Genomic DNA, 14957 nt, shown 5'->3' on the forward strand with positions numbered 1-14957 from the left:
CGCTTCACTAATCTTAAATTCCAATCTCCTTTCAATAAAGGCCGCTATTCCTTGAATAGATAGATTGTTAGATAGATACATGATGTACGAAGTACACGAAGAGTTTGATGTATTCTGTCCTCTCGGTATGGGAATAGTAAACATCACACCACAAAAGTAAGTATCTTTAAAATATTATGACATTTCATTTATAATATTCGTATTTACATGGCCATACCCATTATATTTCTGAAAGACTTTTTTATTTAAAGATGTGGTAGCAGCGATCAAAGATCAGAATGAAAGCATCCTGATCTTTTATTTAGAGATAGTAAGAACTGCCGATGCTGGAGTCAGAATTAACACAGTGTGGACCCGAAACGTCAACTTTCCCACTCCTCTGATGCTGCCTGGCCTGCTGTGTTCCTCCAGCTCCATACTGTGTTATCCCTGCTCTTTTATTTTGCTGACTCTTACCTGGCTAAATGTAGAAGATAAGCTTAGCAAGAGGACAGGCAGGCCTGCCTCTTTGTAGGTTACGTGGAACAATCCCTCTTCCGTACCTACACTGGCCCGAAACCCCACCTCTTCCTCCGTTACATTGATGACTGTATCGGCGCCGTCTCATGCTCCCACGAGGAGCTTGAACAGTTCATCCACTTCACCAACACCTTCCACCCCAACCGTAAGTTCACCTGGACCATCTCTAACACCTCTCTCACCTTCCTGGACCTCTCTGTCTCCATCTCAGGCAACCACCTAGAAACCGATATCCATTTCAAGCCCACCGACTCCCACAGCTACCTAGAATACACCTCCGTCCACACACCTTCCTGCAAAAATGCCATCCCCTATTCCCAATTCCTTCGCTTCTGCTGCATCTGCTCCCAGGATGAGGCATTCCACTCCTGTACATCTCAGATGTCCTCGTTTTTCAAGGCTTCCCCCCCACTCCAGTGGTCGAGAACGCCCTCAACCGTGTCTCCTGCATTTCCCGCAACTCATCCCTCACATCCTGTCCCCGCTATAACAACCAAAAAAGAATTCCCTTCGTCCTCACGTACCACCCCACCAACCTCTGGATCCAACGCATCATCCTCCGACACTTCCGCCATCTGCAATCCGACCCCACCACCAAAGACATTTTTCCCTCCCCACCCTTATCTGCTTTCCGGAGGGACCACTCTCTCTGTGATTCCCTTGTCCACTCCACACTCCCCTCCAGCCCCACCACACCCAGCACTTTTCCCTGCAACTGCAGGAAGTGCTACACCTGCCCCCACACCACCTCCCTCACCCCCATCCCAGGCCCCAAGAAGACTTTCCACATCAAGCAGATGTTCACCTGCACATCTGCTAATGTGGTATACTGCATCCGCTGTACCCGTTGTGGCCTCCTCCACATCGGGGAAACAAGTGGAGGCTTGGGGACGCTTTGCAGAACACCTACGCCAGTTCGCAATAAACAACTGCACCTCCCAGTCGCGAACCATTTCAACTCCCCCTCCCATTCCTCAGACGACATGTCCATCCTGGGCCTCCTGCAGTGCCACAATGATGCCACCCGAAGGGTGCAGGAATAGCAACTCATATTCTGCTTGGGAACCCTGCAGCCCAATGGTATCAATGTGGACTTCACAAGCTTCAAAATCTCCCCTCCCCCTACCACATCCCAAAACCAGTCCAGCTCGTCCCCGCTTCCCTAACCTGTTCTTCCTCCCATCTATCCCCTCCCACCTCAAGGCGCACCCCCATTTCCTACCTACTAACCTCATCCCGCCCCCTTGACCTGTCCATCCTCCCTGGACTGACCTATCTCCTCCCTACCTCCCCACCTTCACTCACCTTTACTGGCTCCATCCCCGCCTCTTTGACCTGTCTGTGTCCTCTCCACCTACCTTCTCCTCTATCCATCTTCTATCCGCCTCCCCCGCTCTCTATTTATTTCAGAACCCCCTTCCCCTCCCCCATTTCTGATGAAGGGTCTAGGCCCGAAACGTCAGCCTTCCTGCTCCTATGATGCTGCTTGGCCTGCTGTGTTCATCCAGCTCTACACCTTGTTATCTCAAGTTGTGAAGTGGCTCTGTTTAGAAAAGGAATTGCAGAACAGTAAAACTACACTAGATGGCACAATTGTTTGCTGATAACACTTTTTACACAAGGACAAATGGATTGAGTTAATCAAATTACCAATTTGCTTTGTCAGCATTTAGCATTATCTATGCATTGATTGGTTTGTACACAGTACTGTGATTGCTACTGTACAGCAGGCATCACCAACATCTACTGTCCCCTCTCACACTGGTAATTAGACTCACAAAGCCCTGATAGTAAGTTTCCCAGTTGTATTGAACTGTTTGTTAAGAAATTGATGAGGAAAATGTAGTTTTTCATTTTCATTGCATTAAGACACACCTGGCAACTACTGTCTAACCAGCTTGTACCATTTGCTGTGACCTGCAATTAAGTTGAAAGATACTGTCAAACTGACCCTATCTTCCACCGCAGCTGTCTTCTGTCTTGAAAGAGATTCTTTGCAGCAGTAGCTTTGACAGGCACTCTACAGGATCAGTCCAAGTCATCATTCCAGTGTAGCTATCTCATCTCCATCATATTTGACATCTTGCTAACTTTCTATTCTGTTGTAGTCCAGTAATCTGCTCCCTTGATCAATTATTTCATCAGCAATTGCAGTTCAGATTGCTTCAGAATTAACAATTTGTACCTGCACTGCAAATTAATTCATTCAAAAATGTCATCCAACTATGTTTCTCAACCAGTCCCCACTCAACAACCCCTGAACCAAAGATAAAAAATATTAAATTATTGAAATGAGCTTGTTATGCACCAGTGACTGGATATCCTTGGTGAAACATATTGAAGAACTTGCTGATGAAGTTGCATTCCATGCTATTTCTTTAGTAAGAATAGTAGTTAGCTCAGTTGGCTTGATTTGTGATGCAGACTGATGCCAACAATGTGAGTTCAATTCCTGCACCATCTGAGGTTACCATGAAGGACTCTCCTTCTCAAACTCTCCCTTTACCCGAGTGTGGTGACCACCAGGTTAAACCACCACTGCTCATTTCTTTGTCTAGTGAGAGAGCAGGAGTACGGTGATTTTACCTTTTAGTCTCCATCTTCCATTATTCTTTCCCTTCCACAGAGTCGGCATTTCTTGGGCCCACAGTTGATCCTATGCATTGAAGCTTTGGTGCGGTTTTCTTCAGAAGACAGAGATAGTAAGAACTGCTGATACTGGAGTCAGAGATGACACAGTGTGAAGCTGGAGGAACACTGCAGGCCAGGCAGCATCAGAGGAGCAGGAAAGTAGACGTGCTGTGTTCCTCCAGCTCCACACTATTATCTCTTCTTCAGAAGACATGCTTTCTTTCAGAATACGGGACTTGTTTGTCCATTTGAAGCCTGTGCCTCGATATCAAAGCACCCTTGGGCATTGGAGGAAAGTAAAGGAAGATTTGAATTTCTGTAGCCTTTCTGTCACCACAAGACAAACCGGACAGCTTTAGAGACAATCAACTAGGTGCAGTCACTGATATAATGTTGGGGGCATGCCAGCCAGTTTTTACACAGCAAGCTCCCACACACACTGTAATTAAGACCAGATAATGTGTGTGATATTGATTGGAGGATAAATATTGGTTAGCATACACTAACAAGGTGTAGACTATTCAGCCCCTTGACCCAGCTCTACCATTCAATATGTTCATATGACTGTAACCTCAAATCTGCATTCCCACCTATCTCTGATAATCTTTCACCCCCTTGTTTAACAATAATCTATATTTCTATTTCAAAAATGTTCAAACTCTCTGCTTCCACCACGTCATCAGGAAGAGTTTGAATGACTTAGGATCCTCTAAATGGAAAAAAAAGTTTCGCCGCATCCCCGTTTTAAAGGAGTAACCTCTGACTTTTAAATAGTGACCCCTAGTTCTAGAATCTCGCACAAGAGGAAACATGCTTGTCAAATGCACGTTGTCAAGACAACTCAGGGGATTTTATATATTTCAATAGGAGTCGTCTCTTCTTCTTTTAAACTCCAAAACCAGAACAAATTTGTCAATCATTGGCAAAGAAACAGGAACTTGCACTAGGTAACTTCGTTAGCTAGCCTCATAGAGTTATTTAGTTTTAAGGATATATTAAAACAGAAAACTGCTGGAAATTCCCAACGGACCTATTTGCATTTGAAAAGCTCCACCTAGATTTTTATTTTCAAGCCTGGCTGACCTGCCCCGACGTTTCCACAACGTTCCCCGCCTCCAGCTCATTTATAAAATATATGTTCCTTGAATCGCAATTTACGACGGTGCGCAAAGACACCCGTGTTAAAAATGTTGGCTGGTGCTGCAGCCGTGTTACTGTTCCTGACAAGCCAGTGGGACTTTCTTTGCAAATAGTCTGTCACCCACACAGGGTCAGCGAATTACATCATGGCAGGACACAGAGCCAAGATATTGTACGTGTATCCAACCTCACTCCTTAAACCGAAAAAAAACAAAATCCAAGTGGATTGAGTTAATTTTACCAAATGCCGAAGGCTGTTGCAATACTTTTCCAGGCAGACATGATAAAGCCTTGTTTTCATTTGGCTGGGTGGGGTAGGAGAAGAGACCCGTTTGTACAGAATTAACCTCCTGTTGGGAAGTTAACCCACCAGAAGCAGGTTTCATCGGGAGGACTTGGTCCGCCGGAAGCCTGTATATTCCAAGTAGATAGGCACAGGCTTGGAGTCAGAGGGGCGGATGTGAAAACTCAGCAGGGAGGAGCGGGAGGAGGGAAAACAGGGATTGGATGCACTGGGCTTCTGTGCGGATTTGATGAGACGGGGAGGAGTTTGCTTTTCGCTTCGCCAGGTTGGGTGGTGGAGGTAGGTTAGAGTGGGAGTCAGACAGGGAGGGGAAGGAGAAGGGGTGTGCGCGATGGAGCTGGATTCTGAGCAGAGCTCAACCTGACAAGTATTTAAGACGAGGAGGGAGGTGTACCAGTGCACTGCGGACACAGGCAGACAGAGAGATGGCGGATCACATCCAGTCCGCAGCCAGTAAAAGTATCCGGCCCTTCAGGACCAGTGAGGAGTATCTGTACGCCATGAAGGAGGATTTGGCCGAGTGGCTGAACGCCCTGTACCATTTGGATATCCACGTCGACATGTTCATGGAAGCGCTGGAGACGGGCTGTGTCCTGTGCCAACACGCCAATAACGTGAACCAGGCTGCCCAGGAGTTTGAGAGCAGCTGGCCCGGGGCTGCAGTCACTATCCCCCGGGCTGAGGTCACCTTCAGCTCCAGGAACGTCAGCCCTGGCTCCTTCATCGCCCGCGACAACCTCTCCAACTTTATCGCCTGGTGCCGCCGGGAACTCCGTGTCCGGGACGCGCTCATGTTCGAGACCGACGACCTGGTCCTCCGTAAAAACGAGAAGAACTTCGTGCTGTGCCTGCTCGAGGTGGCCCGCCGCGGCTCCAAGTTCGGTATGTTGGCCCCGGTCCTGATCCAGATGGAGGAGGAGATCGACCAGGAGATCCGTGACGCCCTGCAGGAGCCCCCTGACCAGGAGGCTGGGCAACCCCGGGTCCAGAGGAGGCTGTGTGACTTCAGGAACCTGGACGCCATGGTGAGTACGGAAAGGAGCAGGATTCCATTACACACTTCGCCCTCTCCCCCCACCTCCCCCCCCCCCACCCCCTCCCCCTCTCCCCCCCCCCCCCCCCCCCCCCCTTACTTAAGGACAGCCTGCCTGTTTGTGTTTCCAGTGTTCAGAAAGCTCACACCCACACTGACACCTGGATTGCACATTGGTTATATTATAGCATCAACATTTTATTTTTTAAATAAAATGTATGAAATGTTGCTAGTTTTAATGTAGATATGAAACACAATACTGGTACTGTGTACCATGCATAACAACCAGACCCCTCTGTGCAGCTGTGTATCTGCACAATGCAATCCAACAGTGTTGCTTAGGTCTGTGTATATAATATGGATACATTTTTAATGTATATATTTCAACCTTGGATCAGACTTGTTTCTGTCCAATGTGTGCAGGAGGCTTTCCTGACACAGTATGTAGATAGGCCAACAAGAGGCGAGGCCACATTAGATTTGGTACTGGGTAATGAACCAGGCCAGGTTAGATTTGGAAGTAGGTGAGCACTTTGGTGATAGTGACCATAATTCGGTTATGTTTACTTTAGCGATGGAAAGGGATAGTTACATACTGCAGGGCAAGAGTTATAGCCGGGGGAAAGGCAATTATGAGGCGATTAGGCAAGATTTAGGATGCATTGGATGGAGAAGGAAACTGCAGGGGCTGGGCACAATTGAAATGTGGAGTTTGTTCAAGGAACAGCTACTGCGTGTCCTTGAGAAGTATGTACCTTTCAGGCAGGGAGGAAGTGATAGAGCAAGGGAACCGTGGTTTACTAAAGAAGTTGAATCTCTTGTCAAGAGGGAGAAGGAGGCTTATGTAGAGATGAGGCGTGAAGGCTCAGTTGGGGCGCTTGAGAGTTACAAGTTAGCCAGGAAGGACCTAAAGAGAGAGCTAAGAAGAGCTAGGAGGCGACATGAGAAGTCTTTAGCAGGTAGGATCAAGGAAAACCCTAAAGCTTTCTATAGCTATGTCAGGAATAAAAGAATGATTAGGGCCAGTCAAGGACAGTAGTGGGAAGTTGTGCGTGGAGTCCGAAGAGATAGGAGAGGCGCTAAATGAATATTTTTCGTCAGTATTCACACAGGAAAAAGACGATGTTGTCGAGGAGAATACTGAGATACAGTCTATTAGACTAGACGGGATGGAGGTTCATAAGGAGGAGGTGTTAGCAATTCTGGAAGGTGTGAAAATAGATAAGTCCCCTGGGCCGGATGGGATTTATCCTAAGATTCTCTGGGAAGCTAGAGAGGAGATTGCAGAGCCTTTGGCTTTGATCTTTATGTCGTCATTGTCTACAGGAATAGTGCCAGAAGACTGGAGGATAGCAAATGTTGTCCCCTTGCTCAAGAAGGGGAGTAGAGACAACCCTGGTAATTATAGACCAGTGAGCCTTACTTCGGTTGTGGGTAAAGTGTTGGAAAGGATTATAAGAGATAGGATTTATAATCATCTAGAAAGGAATAATTTGATTAGGGATAGTCAACACGGTTTTGTGAAGGATAGGTCGTGCCTCACAAACCTTATTGAGTTCTTTGAGAAGGTGACCAAACAGGTGGATGAGGGTAAAGCGGTTGATGTGGTGTATATGGATTTCAGTAAAGCGTTTGATAAGGTTCCCCATGGTAGGCTATTGCAGAAAATACGGTGGCATGGGAGTGAGGGTGATTTAGCAGTTTGGATCAGAAATTGGCTAGCTGTAAGAAGACAGAGGGTGGTGGTTGATGGGAAATGTTCATCCTGGAGTTCAGTTACTAGTGGTGTACCTCAAGGATCTGTATTGGGGCCACTGCTGTTTGTCATTTTTATAAATGACCTGGATGAGGGCGTAGAAGGATGGGTTAGTAAATTTGCGGATGACACCAAAGTCGGTGGAGTTGTGGATAGTGCGGAAGGATGTTGCAGGTTACAGAGGGACGTAGATAAGCTGCAGAGCTGGGCTGAGAGGTGGCAAATGGAGTTTAATGCGGAAAAGTGTGAGGTGATTCACTTTGGAAGGAGTAACAGGAATGCAGAGTACTGGGCTAATGGTAAGATTCTTGGTAGTGTGGATGAGCAGAGAGATCTCCGGTGTCCATGTGCATAGATCCCTTAAAGTTGCCACCCAGGTTGATAGGGTTGTTAAGAAGGCGTGTGGTGTGTTAGGTTTTATTGGTAGAGGGATTGAGTTTCGAAGCCATGAGGTCCTGTTGCAGCTGTACAAAACTCTGGTGCGGCCGCATTTGGAATATTGCGTACGGTTCTGGTCACCGCATTATAGGAAGGATGTGGAAGCATTGGAAAGGGAGCAGAGGAGATTTACCAGGATGTTGCCTGGTATGGAGGGAAGGTCTTATGAGGAAAGGCTGAGGGACTTGAGGCTGTTTTCTTTCGAGAGAAGGTTAAGAGGTGACTTAATAGAGACGTACAAGATGATCAGAGGATTAGATAGGGTGGACAGTGGGAGCCTTTTTCCTCGGATGGTGATGGCTAGCACGAGGGGACATAGCTTTAAATTGAGGGGTGATAGATATAGGACAGACTTCAGAGGTAGGCTCTTTACTCAGAGAGTAGTAAGGGCGTGGAATGCCCTGCCTGCAACAGTAGTAGACTCGCCAACTTTAAGGGCATTTAAATGGTCATTGGATAAACATATGGATGATAATGGAATAGTGTAGGTTAGATGGGCTTCAGATTGGTTGCACAGGTCGGCGCAACATCGAGGGCCGAAGGGCCTGTACTGCACTGTAATGTTCTATGTTTTCTAATTTCCATGTATTTAAACCCTATGATTGTATATAATTTAGTTTGAGTAAGATGACATCTGTATTTTATCTCGTGGCTGTGAGTAATATACTAAAGTTAGAGCACTTAAAGCCAGGGTCCAGCAGGATCTGAGTTTTAGGTATTTGTTAATCTACCTGTGCAGTCATGTAATGACCCACCTCTGGAGTAGGTGGGACTTGGGCCTGCGCATTCTGTCTGAGAAGTAGCACTGCACACAGCCACTGAAATCTCAGTTTTGTAATATGATAAAACTGCCATCTTGACTGTGGGTGCATAGAACTTTGCTCTTCCTGCAGATATTTGTTTGATGTTAGGGTATAGGCACTCTGACAATGGAATAGTGGGAGGAAAATCTAAAAGAAACTTCTAACTGGTTTCACATTGGACTGTGTATTTTTATACATAACCATAAGAAGCTTAGCAATGACAACCCATCCCATGACGCCATCTTCCATTGTCTTTTCATGGATTTCACAGTTTGATCGGGACTTGATTTTGGAATAATTGCTGCTTCTTTCTAATTGATCAATATCTGAAACAAACTCTGCAAAAATGGCCCAATTGCCTGATTAAATAGCTTTATTAACTGTTTCGTGCCATTTGCCTGAATTGGTGCAGCTCCAGCAACACCCAAAGCTCGACACCATCCAGGACAAAGCAGCCCACTCGACTGGCATCACATCCACTCCTTCCATCAACAGCACAGTCACAGCACTGTGTACCATCTTGTACCATCTACAAGGTGTGTAGTAGAAATTCACAAGATCTTCAGACAGTACCTTCCAAACTCATGACCATTTCCATCTAGAAGATCAACAGCAGCTGATACATGGGAACACCACCACCCGCAAGTTCCCCTCCAAGCCACTCACCATCCTGTCTTGGAAATATATCACCGTTCCTTCACTGTCACTGGGTCAAAATCCTGGAATTCCCTCCCTCATGGCATCATGGGTTAACGTACTGCACGTGGACTGCAGCAGTTCAAGAAGGCAGCTCACCACTACCTCCTCAAGGGTAACTAATGACACAATCAATGCAGGTCAACCAGTGACCTGCCACATCCCATGAATGAATTTTAAAAAGTTCCTTGAATCCATAGTTGAGAAACTGTTAAAAAAATACGTTGAGAAACAACAACAAATGCATAGAAGTGTTTTTAAACGTCCTGATGAGTCTCGGGCCTCCAAAAGTCAAAATTTTAAATTGTATAGCACCCCTTCACAACAAAGGTAATCCAAAATGCTTGACAGCTAGTGCGGTATCTTGAATCATAGCCACTATTGTAATGAATATTATGAATCATTAAACTTCCCAAGTTTCACTTCTTTTGTTTGCATCATTTAGACTCCTTTTTATGTTTTACTGCCTTAAGACTAATTCCAAAGAGCACTGGCTTATAAAACTTTAAGGAAAAATTGTCATTATAACACAAGTGCTCCTTACCTATGTGGCACTTAACTAAACTCAAATCATCACTTGACTAGTCAGTTAGTGAGTTCTGGGAGGGTAATTGGTGCAAGGAATGGTAAATGAACTTCCCCACAGACTGCAGTAACCTAATGATAGAACAAAGTCTGCCCCAGTTAATCACTTTTTTGTTTACATCTGATCACCCTAGAATAACATGGTTCTTTTTGGTGATAATGATTAACTGGCCAAACTAGCTCATCAATAAGACCTGGAGAAATTACTTTCGTTCTGAGAAAAGCGATTTCGTTTACTTGGCTGCAAGTAATCTGGTGAACCAGTATCCCAAATAGTAAGATGATCTTGTCAGGGCTCCATTTTAACAAGTGGCCTGATTTCAATTGCTGGAATAAAACCGCCTTTTCAAATGAACAAAAATATTATCATCAAACTGATCTTATGTTTTAGATATGATATAACTTGGCTCTGCTGACAGTGAAGTAAGATTAAAAATTTGAATAGCCAAATTTGCAATTGCTTTGCCTATTGGTTTGAACAAATTTATTCAAAGGCATTTTGGAGTTTGGACACAATAGAACATGTCATGCTGAGAACTAATGCTTCCAAGATGTTGTCATGACTAGGTGAGAAGGGGTGAACTGACTTCCCTGTCTTCAACCTCAGTTCGTCACAGTGAAGTTAACTTGCTTTTGCATGAGGCTGTTCCTTTCTCCAGTTAGAAATATTAATTGCTTTTTTGCTGTGAGCAGCAAGGAGTCAATCAACAGGACTTTCTTGAGTCCAGTAAGAGCAATGTTACTAACTGCTAAACCAGACGTGTAAAGTTTTAACCTGAGGCCAATTTTGTTCAGCTGTTTTCTTGGATGTGGTCCCGCAAATGTTGCGTTTTTGAAAATTCTTAGCTTGTTTGTTTGTTTCTGTTGCTGTTTCTTTGGGAGCCAGTTGCCAACTTCTTCAGCACAAGTAGAGACTGCTTCTGTTCAATCTTTGGCCTAAAAGACTCTTGCAATCACTTTTTGAAATGCTCCAGTGGTTCCAGTATGTATTTCTAAGATGCTGTCTCAATGCGCATGTTTGCGACTGCTCTTATGTCAATATCCAGTATTCTGCACGTTCTAGAGATCTGAAACACAAACTGAAAGTGCTGGAGAAACTCAGCAGATCTAGCAGCATCTATTGAAGGTCCAGTGACCCTTCTCAGAATAGTTCTGACTCCAAGTTAGCTCCCCATTTTTATTCTGTCTGTAGATGGTGCCAGACCTGCTGACCTTTTTTGTTAATGTCCTCTAGAGACTGTGTCATAGATTTCGACGGGTGGAAGTCTGACTGATGGCCCGTAATGTTGTAGGGTGGGGAATAATATATATTTACAAAGTGTTCCAATGGTACGTTGTCAAAATTCTCCTGTTTATCCTTTCGATGTGAAGATGGAAGAAGTCCAGAGCATAGAATTTCAATCTTGCTCTTTACCTAATGGGTTTCAAATTTATATCTTTGTTCCAACAGTACATGTACTTGAAAAGTCACCGCTATGCGGAGAAAGTGGACGTCTCATGATGTATACAATCCAAAAATACGAACATTTTATTGACCCATTGGGTGCCCTCTTCCAGGTGTAGTGGACAGTCCCAGTTATTGAGGCATTCCTAAATTTGGCTTCTTTCAGGTCCGGGGACTCTGGCAGCTATTTCACTGTGCCCAAGCTAATTTGTAATTGTTTTTCTCTTGACTTCAAAGGCCTTTTGAGTTAGTTGATGCAATGATCAGTATTTTGTCATTACAGCACAATGCCTGGTTATAGTGTAGTTTTTGCATTGAGGAATAAAACCTCACTAATTGTGTGCGGTTAATCTGGAGGTGCATTGAATGTCGCAAACATCACAAAACCATTTAACAAAGTGCAGACTGCAAATAATTGGTGTAAAGTTAGCTTGGAAATGTACTTCAGCAGGAGCATTCTAGACAAAACACTTTCAGAAGGAAGTTTTGCAGATGCCATAGTGGAGATTTCCTGGCATAGTAGCAAGGATGAGAAATTTCAATTACACAGAGATCCTAGAGAAGCTCGGATCGTTTCCTTAGACAGAAGTTCAAAAGATTTAATAAGAGTTGCTTAAAAAGCTTGTATAGTGATGTTTATTGGAATGTTTAATTACAGGTTACTTTGCAAGAGTGGTTAAAAACTGTTCTGCACCAGCCATAAATAGACTTTGGGGCAGATGATCTAGATTGTGATCAAAGAGAGGTTATGAAGGAAGAAATTGGTATAGAGAATTGGTGATGCGTAGAGAGGAATTCTAACATGGGGCACAGGTAGTTGAAGGAGGGTTTTGGCGTGAGGGAGTTTGGTTGGACGCATCAGATTTCAAAGGCGGGAGGAAGTTCAAGGTAAGGGTAAGGCCATGGAAGACTTTGAGAACCAGAACACTAACTTTTACAAAAAAAATTTGTTGCTTAGCTTGGAGCCACTGTTGATCAGCAGTGAAGGAATAACATGGGATTGGCACCAAACGGCAAATATTTTTGGATTACCTCAATCAATGGAACACAAAAGACTGGCCAGGAGCAATTGAGCCTAGAGGTAACATGAGCACAGTTAAGGTTTTCACAGAGCAAATAAGGGAAAATTGTTTCCACTGCTGTAAAGGTCAGTAAGTACAAGGAATGATTTAAGGTAATTGGCAAAAAAAGCCAGTGTGTCAGATATGAAGAATTGTTTTTCTGGCACAGTGAATTATGATCTGACACCTGCCTCAAAGGTTGGTGAAATGGTAGAAGCAGTTTGTCAAAAGTTTAAAAAGGGAATTAGATAAATACTTGTGCCCTGGGGAAATAAGAAAGCTCTCGAGCTATGGATGAGCTGGAGGTTCAGTAGCCTGTGTTTTAGGTTATATAATTCTGTAAGAATTCCCCCAAAATGCCGAACTGACGAAGCAGTGAGAGCTCTATACACCAAGAAGATCCCAGCTTTCAACTCTGAGTGGATGATGTTAAATCCACCTGTTTCGAGAGTGTCCCTTAGCTAAGCTAGGAGAACAGAACGTAAACCAGAGTTTCTACTCTCATCACTGGTACTACTCAAGTGCATCAAGTTTCTAGCTGGAATTGCAGAGAGTGTGGACACCAGGTGAGGGCCAGCTTAAACATTAAAAAAAATGACCACTTAAGGGGTGTGTTCAAGAGGGCAGCTAGTGCCTGTGCGTCGTGTCCTAGACAGGTTTAAGCAACTTCAGGGGAACAGAAGAACGTGCGGAAATGAGCAGGAACAATTCAACTATACGTCACATCAGAAGGGCTATTTTAGAAAGTGTATCTATCACAAAGTTGGTATTTTATCCAGTGCCTATACTAGAGATTTTTTTGATTGTGAGAGTAACAATACAGAAACTTGGTGTATAATTATAAGTTTACCTCATTTAAGGATATGATCTAGTGAGTATAGCCCAGAACAAGGATATCTGTGGTTTAACTTCAATTGAAGTGCATATTAGTTTGCTGTTATAATTACATTTTAGTGAAATAATTTTGTAAACAAGGAATATTTCCACAATTTTTTTAAAAAACTTTCATTTTCAGAAGCTAAGCTACTGAAAAGTGTGCAAGATTGAGCTCCCCAGTGTTTGAGGAGATTTAGTTTCTATTGTGCTGTGTATTTTTGTTGTATATGTTCATGAGAAGTGGGTGTCAATAGCCACTTGTTGCCTGTCCTATTTGCCCTTGTGAAGCTGATGGTTTACCACTTCTTGAACTGCTTGTTTATGTCTGTAGGAACACGTGTAAGTGCTGTTAGGAAAGGGGTCCAGGACTGGCCCTTAAGTATGGATGACCAGCAATGTAGTTCCAAGTCAGGATGGTGTCTACCTTGGAGGGGAACTTGTAGGTGGTGGTGCTCTCATGCATCTGCGGCTGTTGATCCCTAGATGGTAGAGGCACTGTGGGTACGGAAGATGTTGCAGAACAGCTTTGTGGATAATTGCAGTCCATCTTGTAGATGGTATACATTGCTACTGTGATGGTGGATGAATGTTTAAGATGGTGCATTGGGTGCCAATTGAGTGGACTTTTTTTTTCCCACTGGTTGGTGCCAAGCTTCTTGTGTTGTTGGAACTGCACCTATCCAACCAAGTAGTATATGTCACCACTCTCCTAATTTGTATTGTAGATTGGTGGATAGGTTGGGAATCAGAATGAGGTGCTCACCGTAGGATTTCCAGACTCTGACCTGATCTGTTTTTGTAGCCACAGTATTTAGATAGCTGGTCCAATTCAGCAGATGGTGAATGATAGCCAGGTCCCCAGGATGTTGTTAATGAGGCTTTCAGTTATGGTACTGCCATTGAATATTGAAGCAATATAGTTGGACTTTTCTCTTGGTGATAGTTATGCCTAGCACTTGGGTCGTGCAAATATTACTTGTCTACTTGCTGCATGTAGTGACTGACTTTTCAAGTGCATGAGATCTCATGAATAGTGTTGAACATTGAACGATCATCAGCAAACATCCTTACTTCTGACTTTCCTGATAGAAGGTCATTGAAGCAACTAAGGATGGTTGGGCCTAAAATACTATCCTTTGGTTCAGGGAGTTATTGCAGGAGATCCTAAGATGATGGACCTCAAGCAACCACGACTAACTATCTTTTGTGCTTACTAGCTATGACTCCTGAGTAAGTTCTGGGTCCCACTCATTTACACTGTATGATACCTAATATTGAAGTTTCAATGTCCACTTATGTCATAAAATTTGAAAGAAAGCAATGGTTCAGTTACTAATTCTAACAAATCAACATAGTGAAAAGTATTTGCAGGTTAAAACAGTCCTGCCGTAATTTTCTGTGGAAACATTCCCATCTGGATCTGCAGTCAACAAAAGTTGTGCAGTAATGAGCATAATATTGCTGTATATTTGTAATAGGACATGAGCTCATTTTAGAAAGCAAGCATTTAAGCATTCACCAAACAATGGACTTGCCCTGTTAAATTGAATAGGAATCATTTGAACAGTTAATGCACTATGTAGATTTGCCTCACAGACCAAAGGAGCACGTAAGTCACAGAAGCATGAAGTTCTCTCAAGTTTCCAGCAATTGGTCTGGGATTGATTTTTA

The 14957-nt window shown here is 44.0% G+C and overlaps 1 protein-coding gene across 2 annotated transcripts in view; it reads left to right on the top strand.

The window, feature by feature from the left end:
• The first annotated feature begins 4837 nt into the window (after positions 1-4837).
• The window catches only part of gas2l1 (growth arrest-specific 2 like 1), a 63275-nt gene continuing 53155 nt past the window's right edge, over positions 4838-14957 (top strand). For both annotated transcript variants that reach the window (XM_048611528.1, XM_048611530.1), the window contains exon 1: positions 4838-5619. In XM_048611528.1, the coding sequence (XP_048467485.1) occupies positions 5020-5619 (600 nt within the window). In that variant the 5' untranslated portion in view covers positions 4838-5019. The remainder of the gene's footprint in view (positions 5620-14957) is intronic.

Source organism: Rhincodon typus, chromosome 24 (genome assembly GCF_021869965.1).
Source record: "Rhincodon typus isolate 14 chromosome 24, sRhiTyp1.1, whole genome shotgun sequence".
Taxonomy (NCBI): Eukaryota; Metazoa; Chordata; class Chondrichthyes; order Orectolobiformes; family Rhincodontidae; genus Rhincodon; species Rhincodon typus.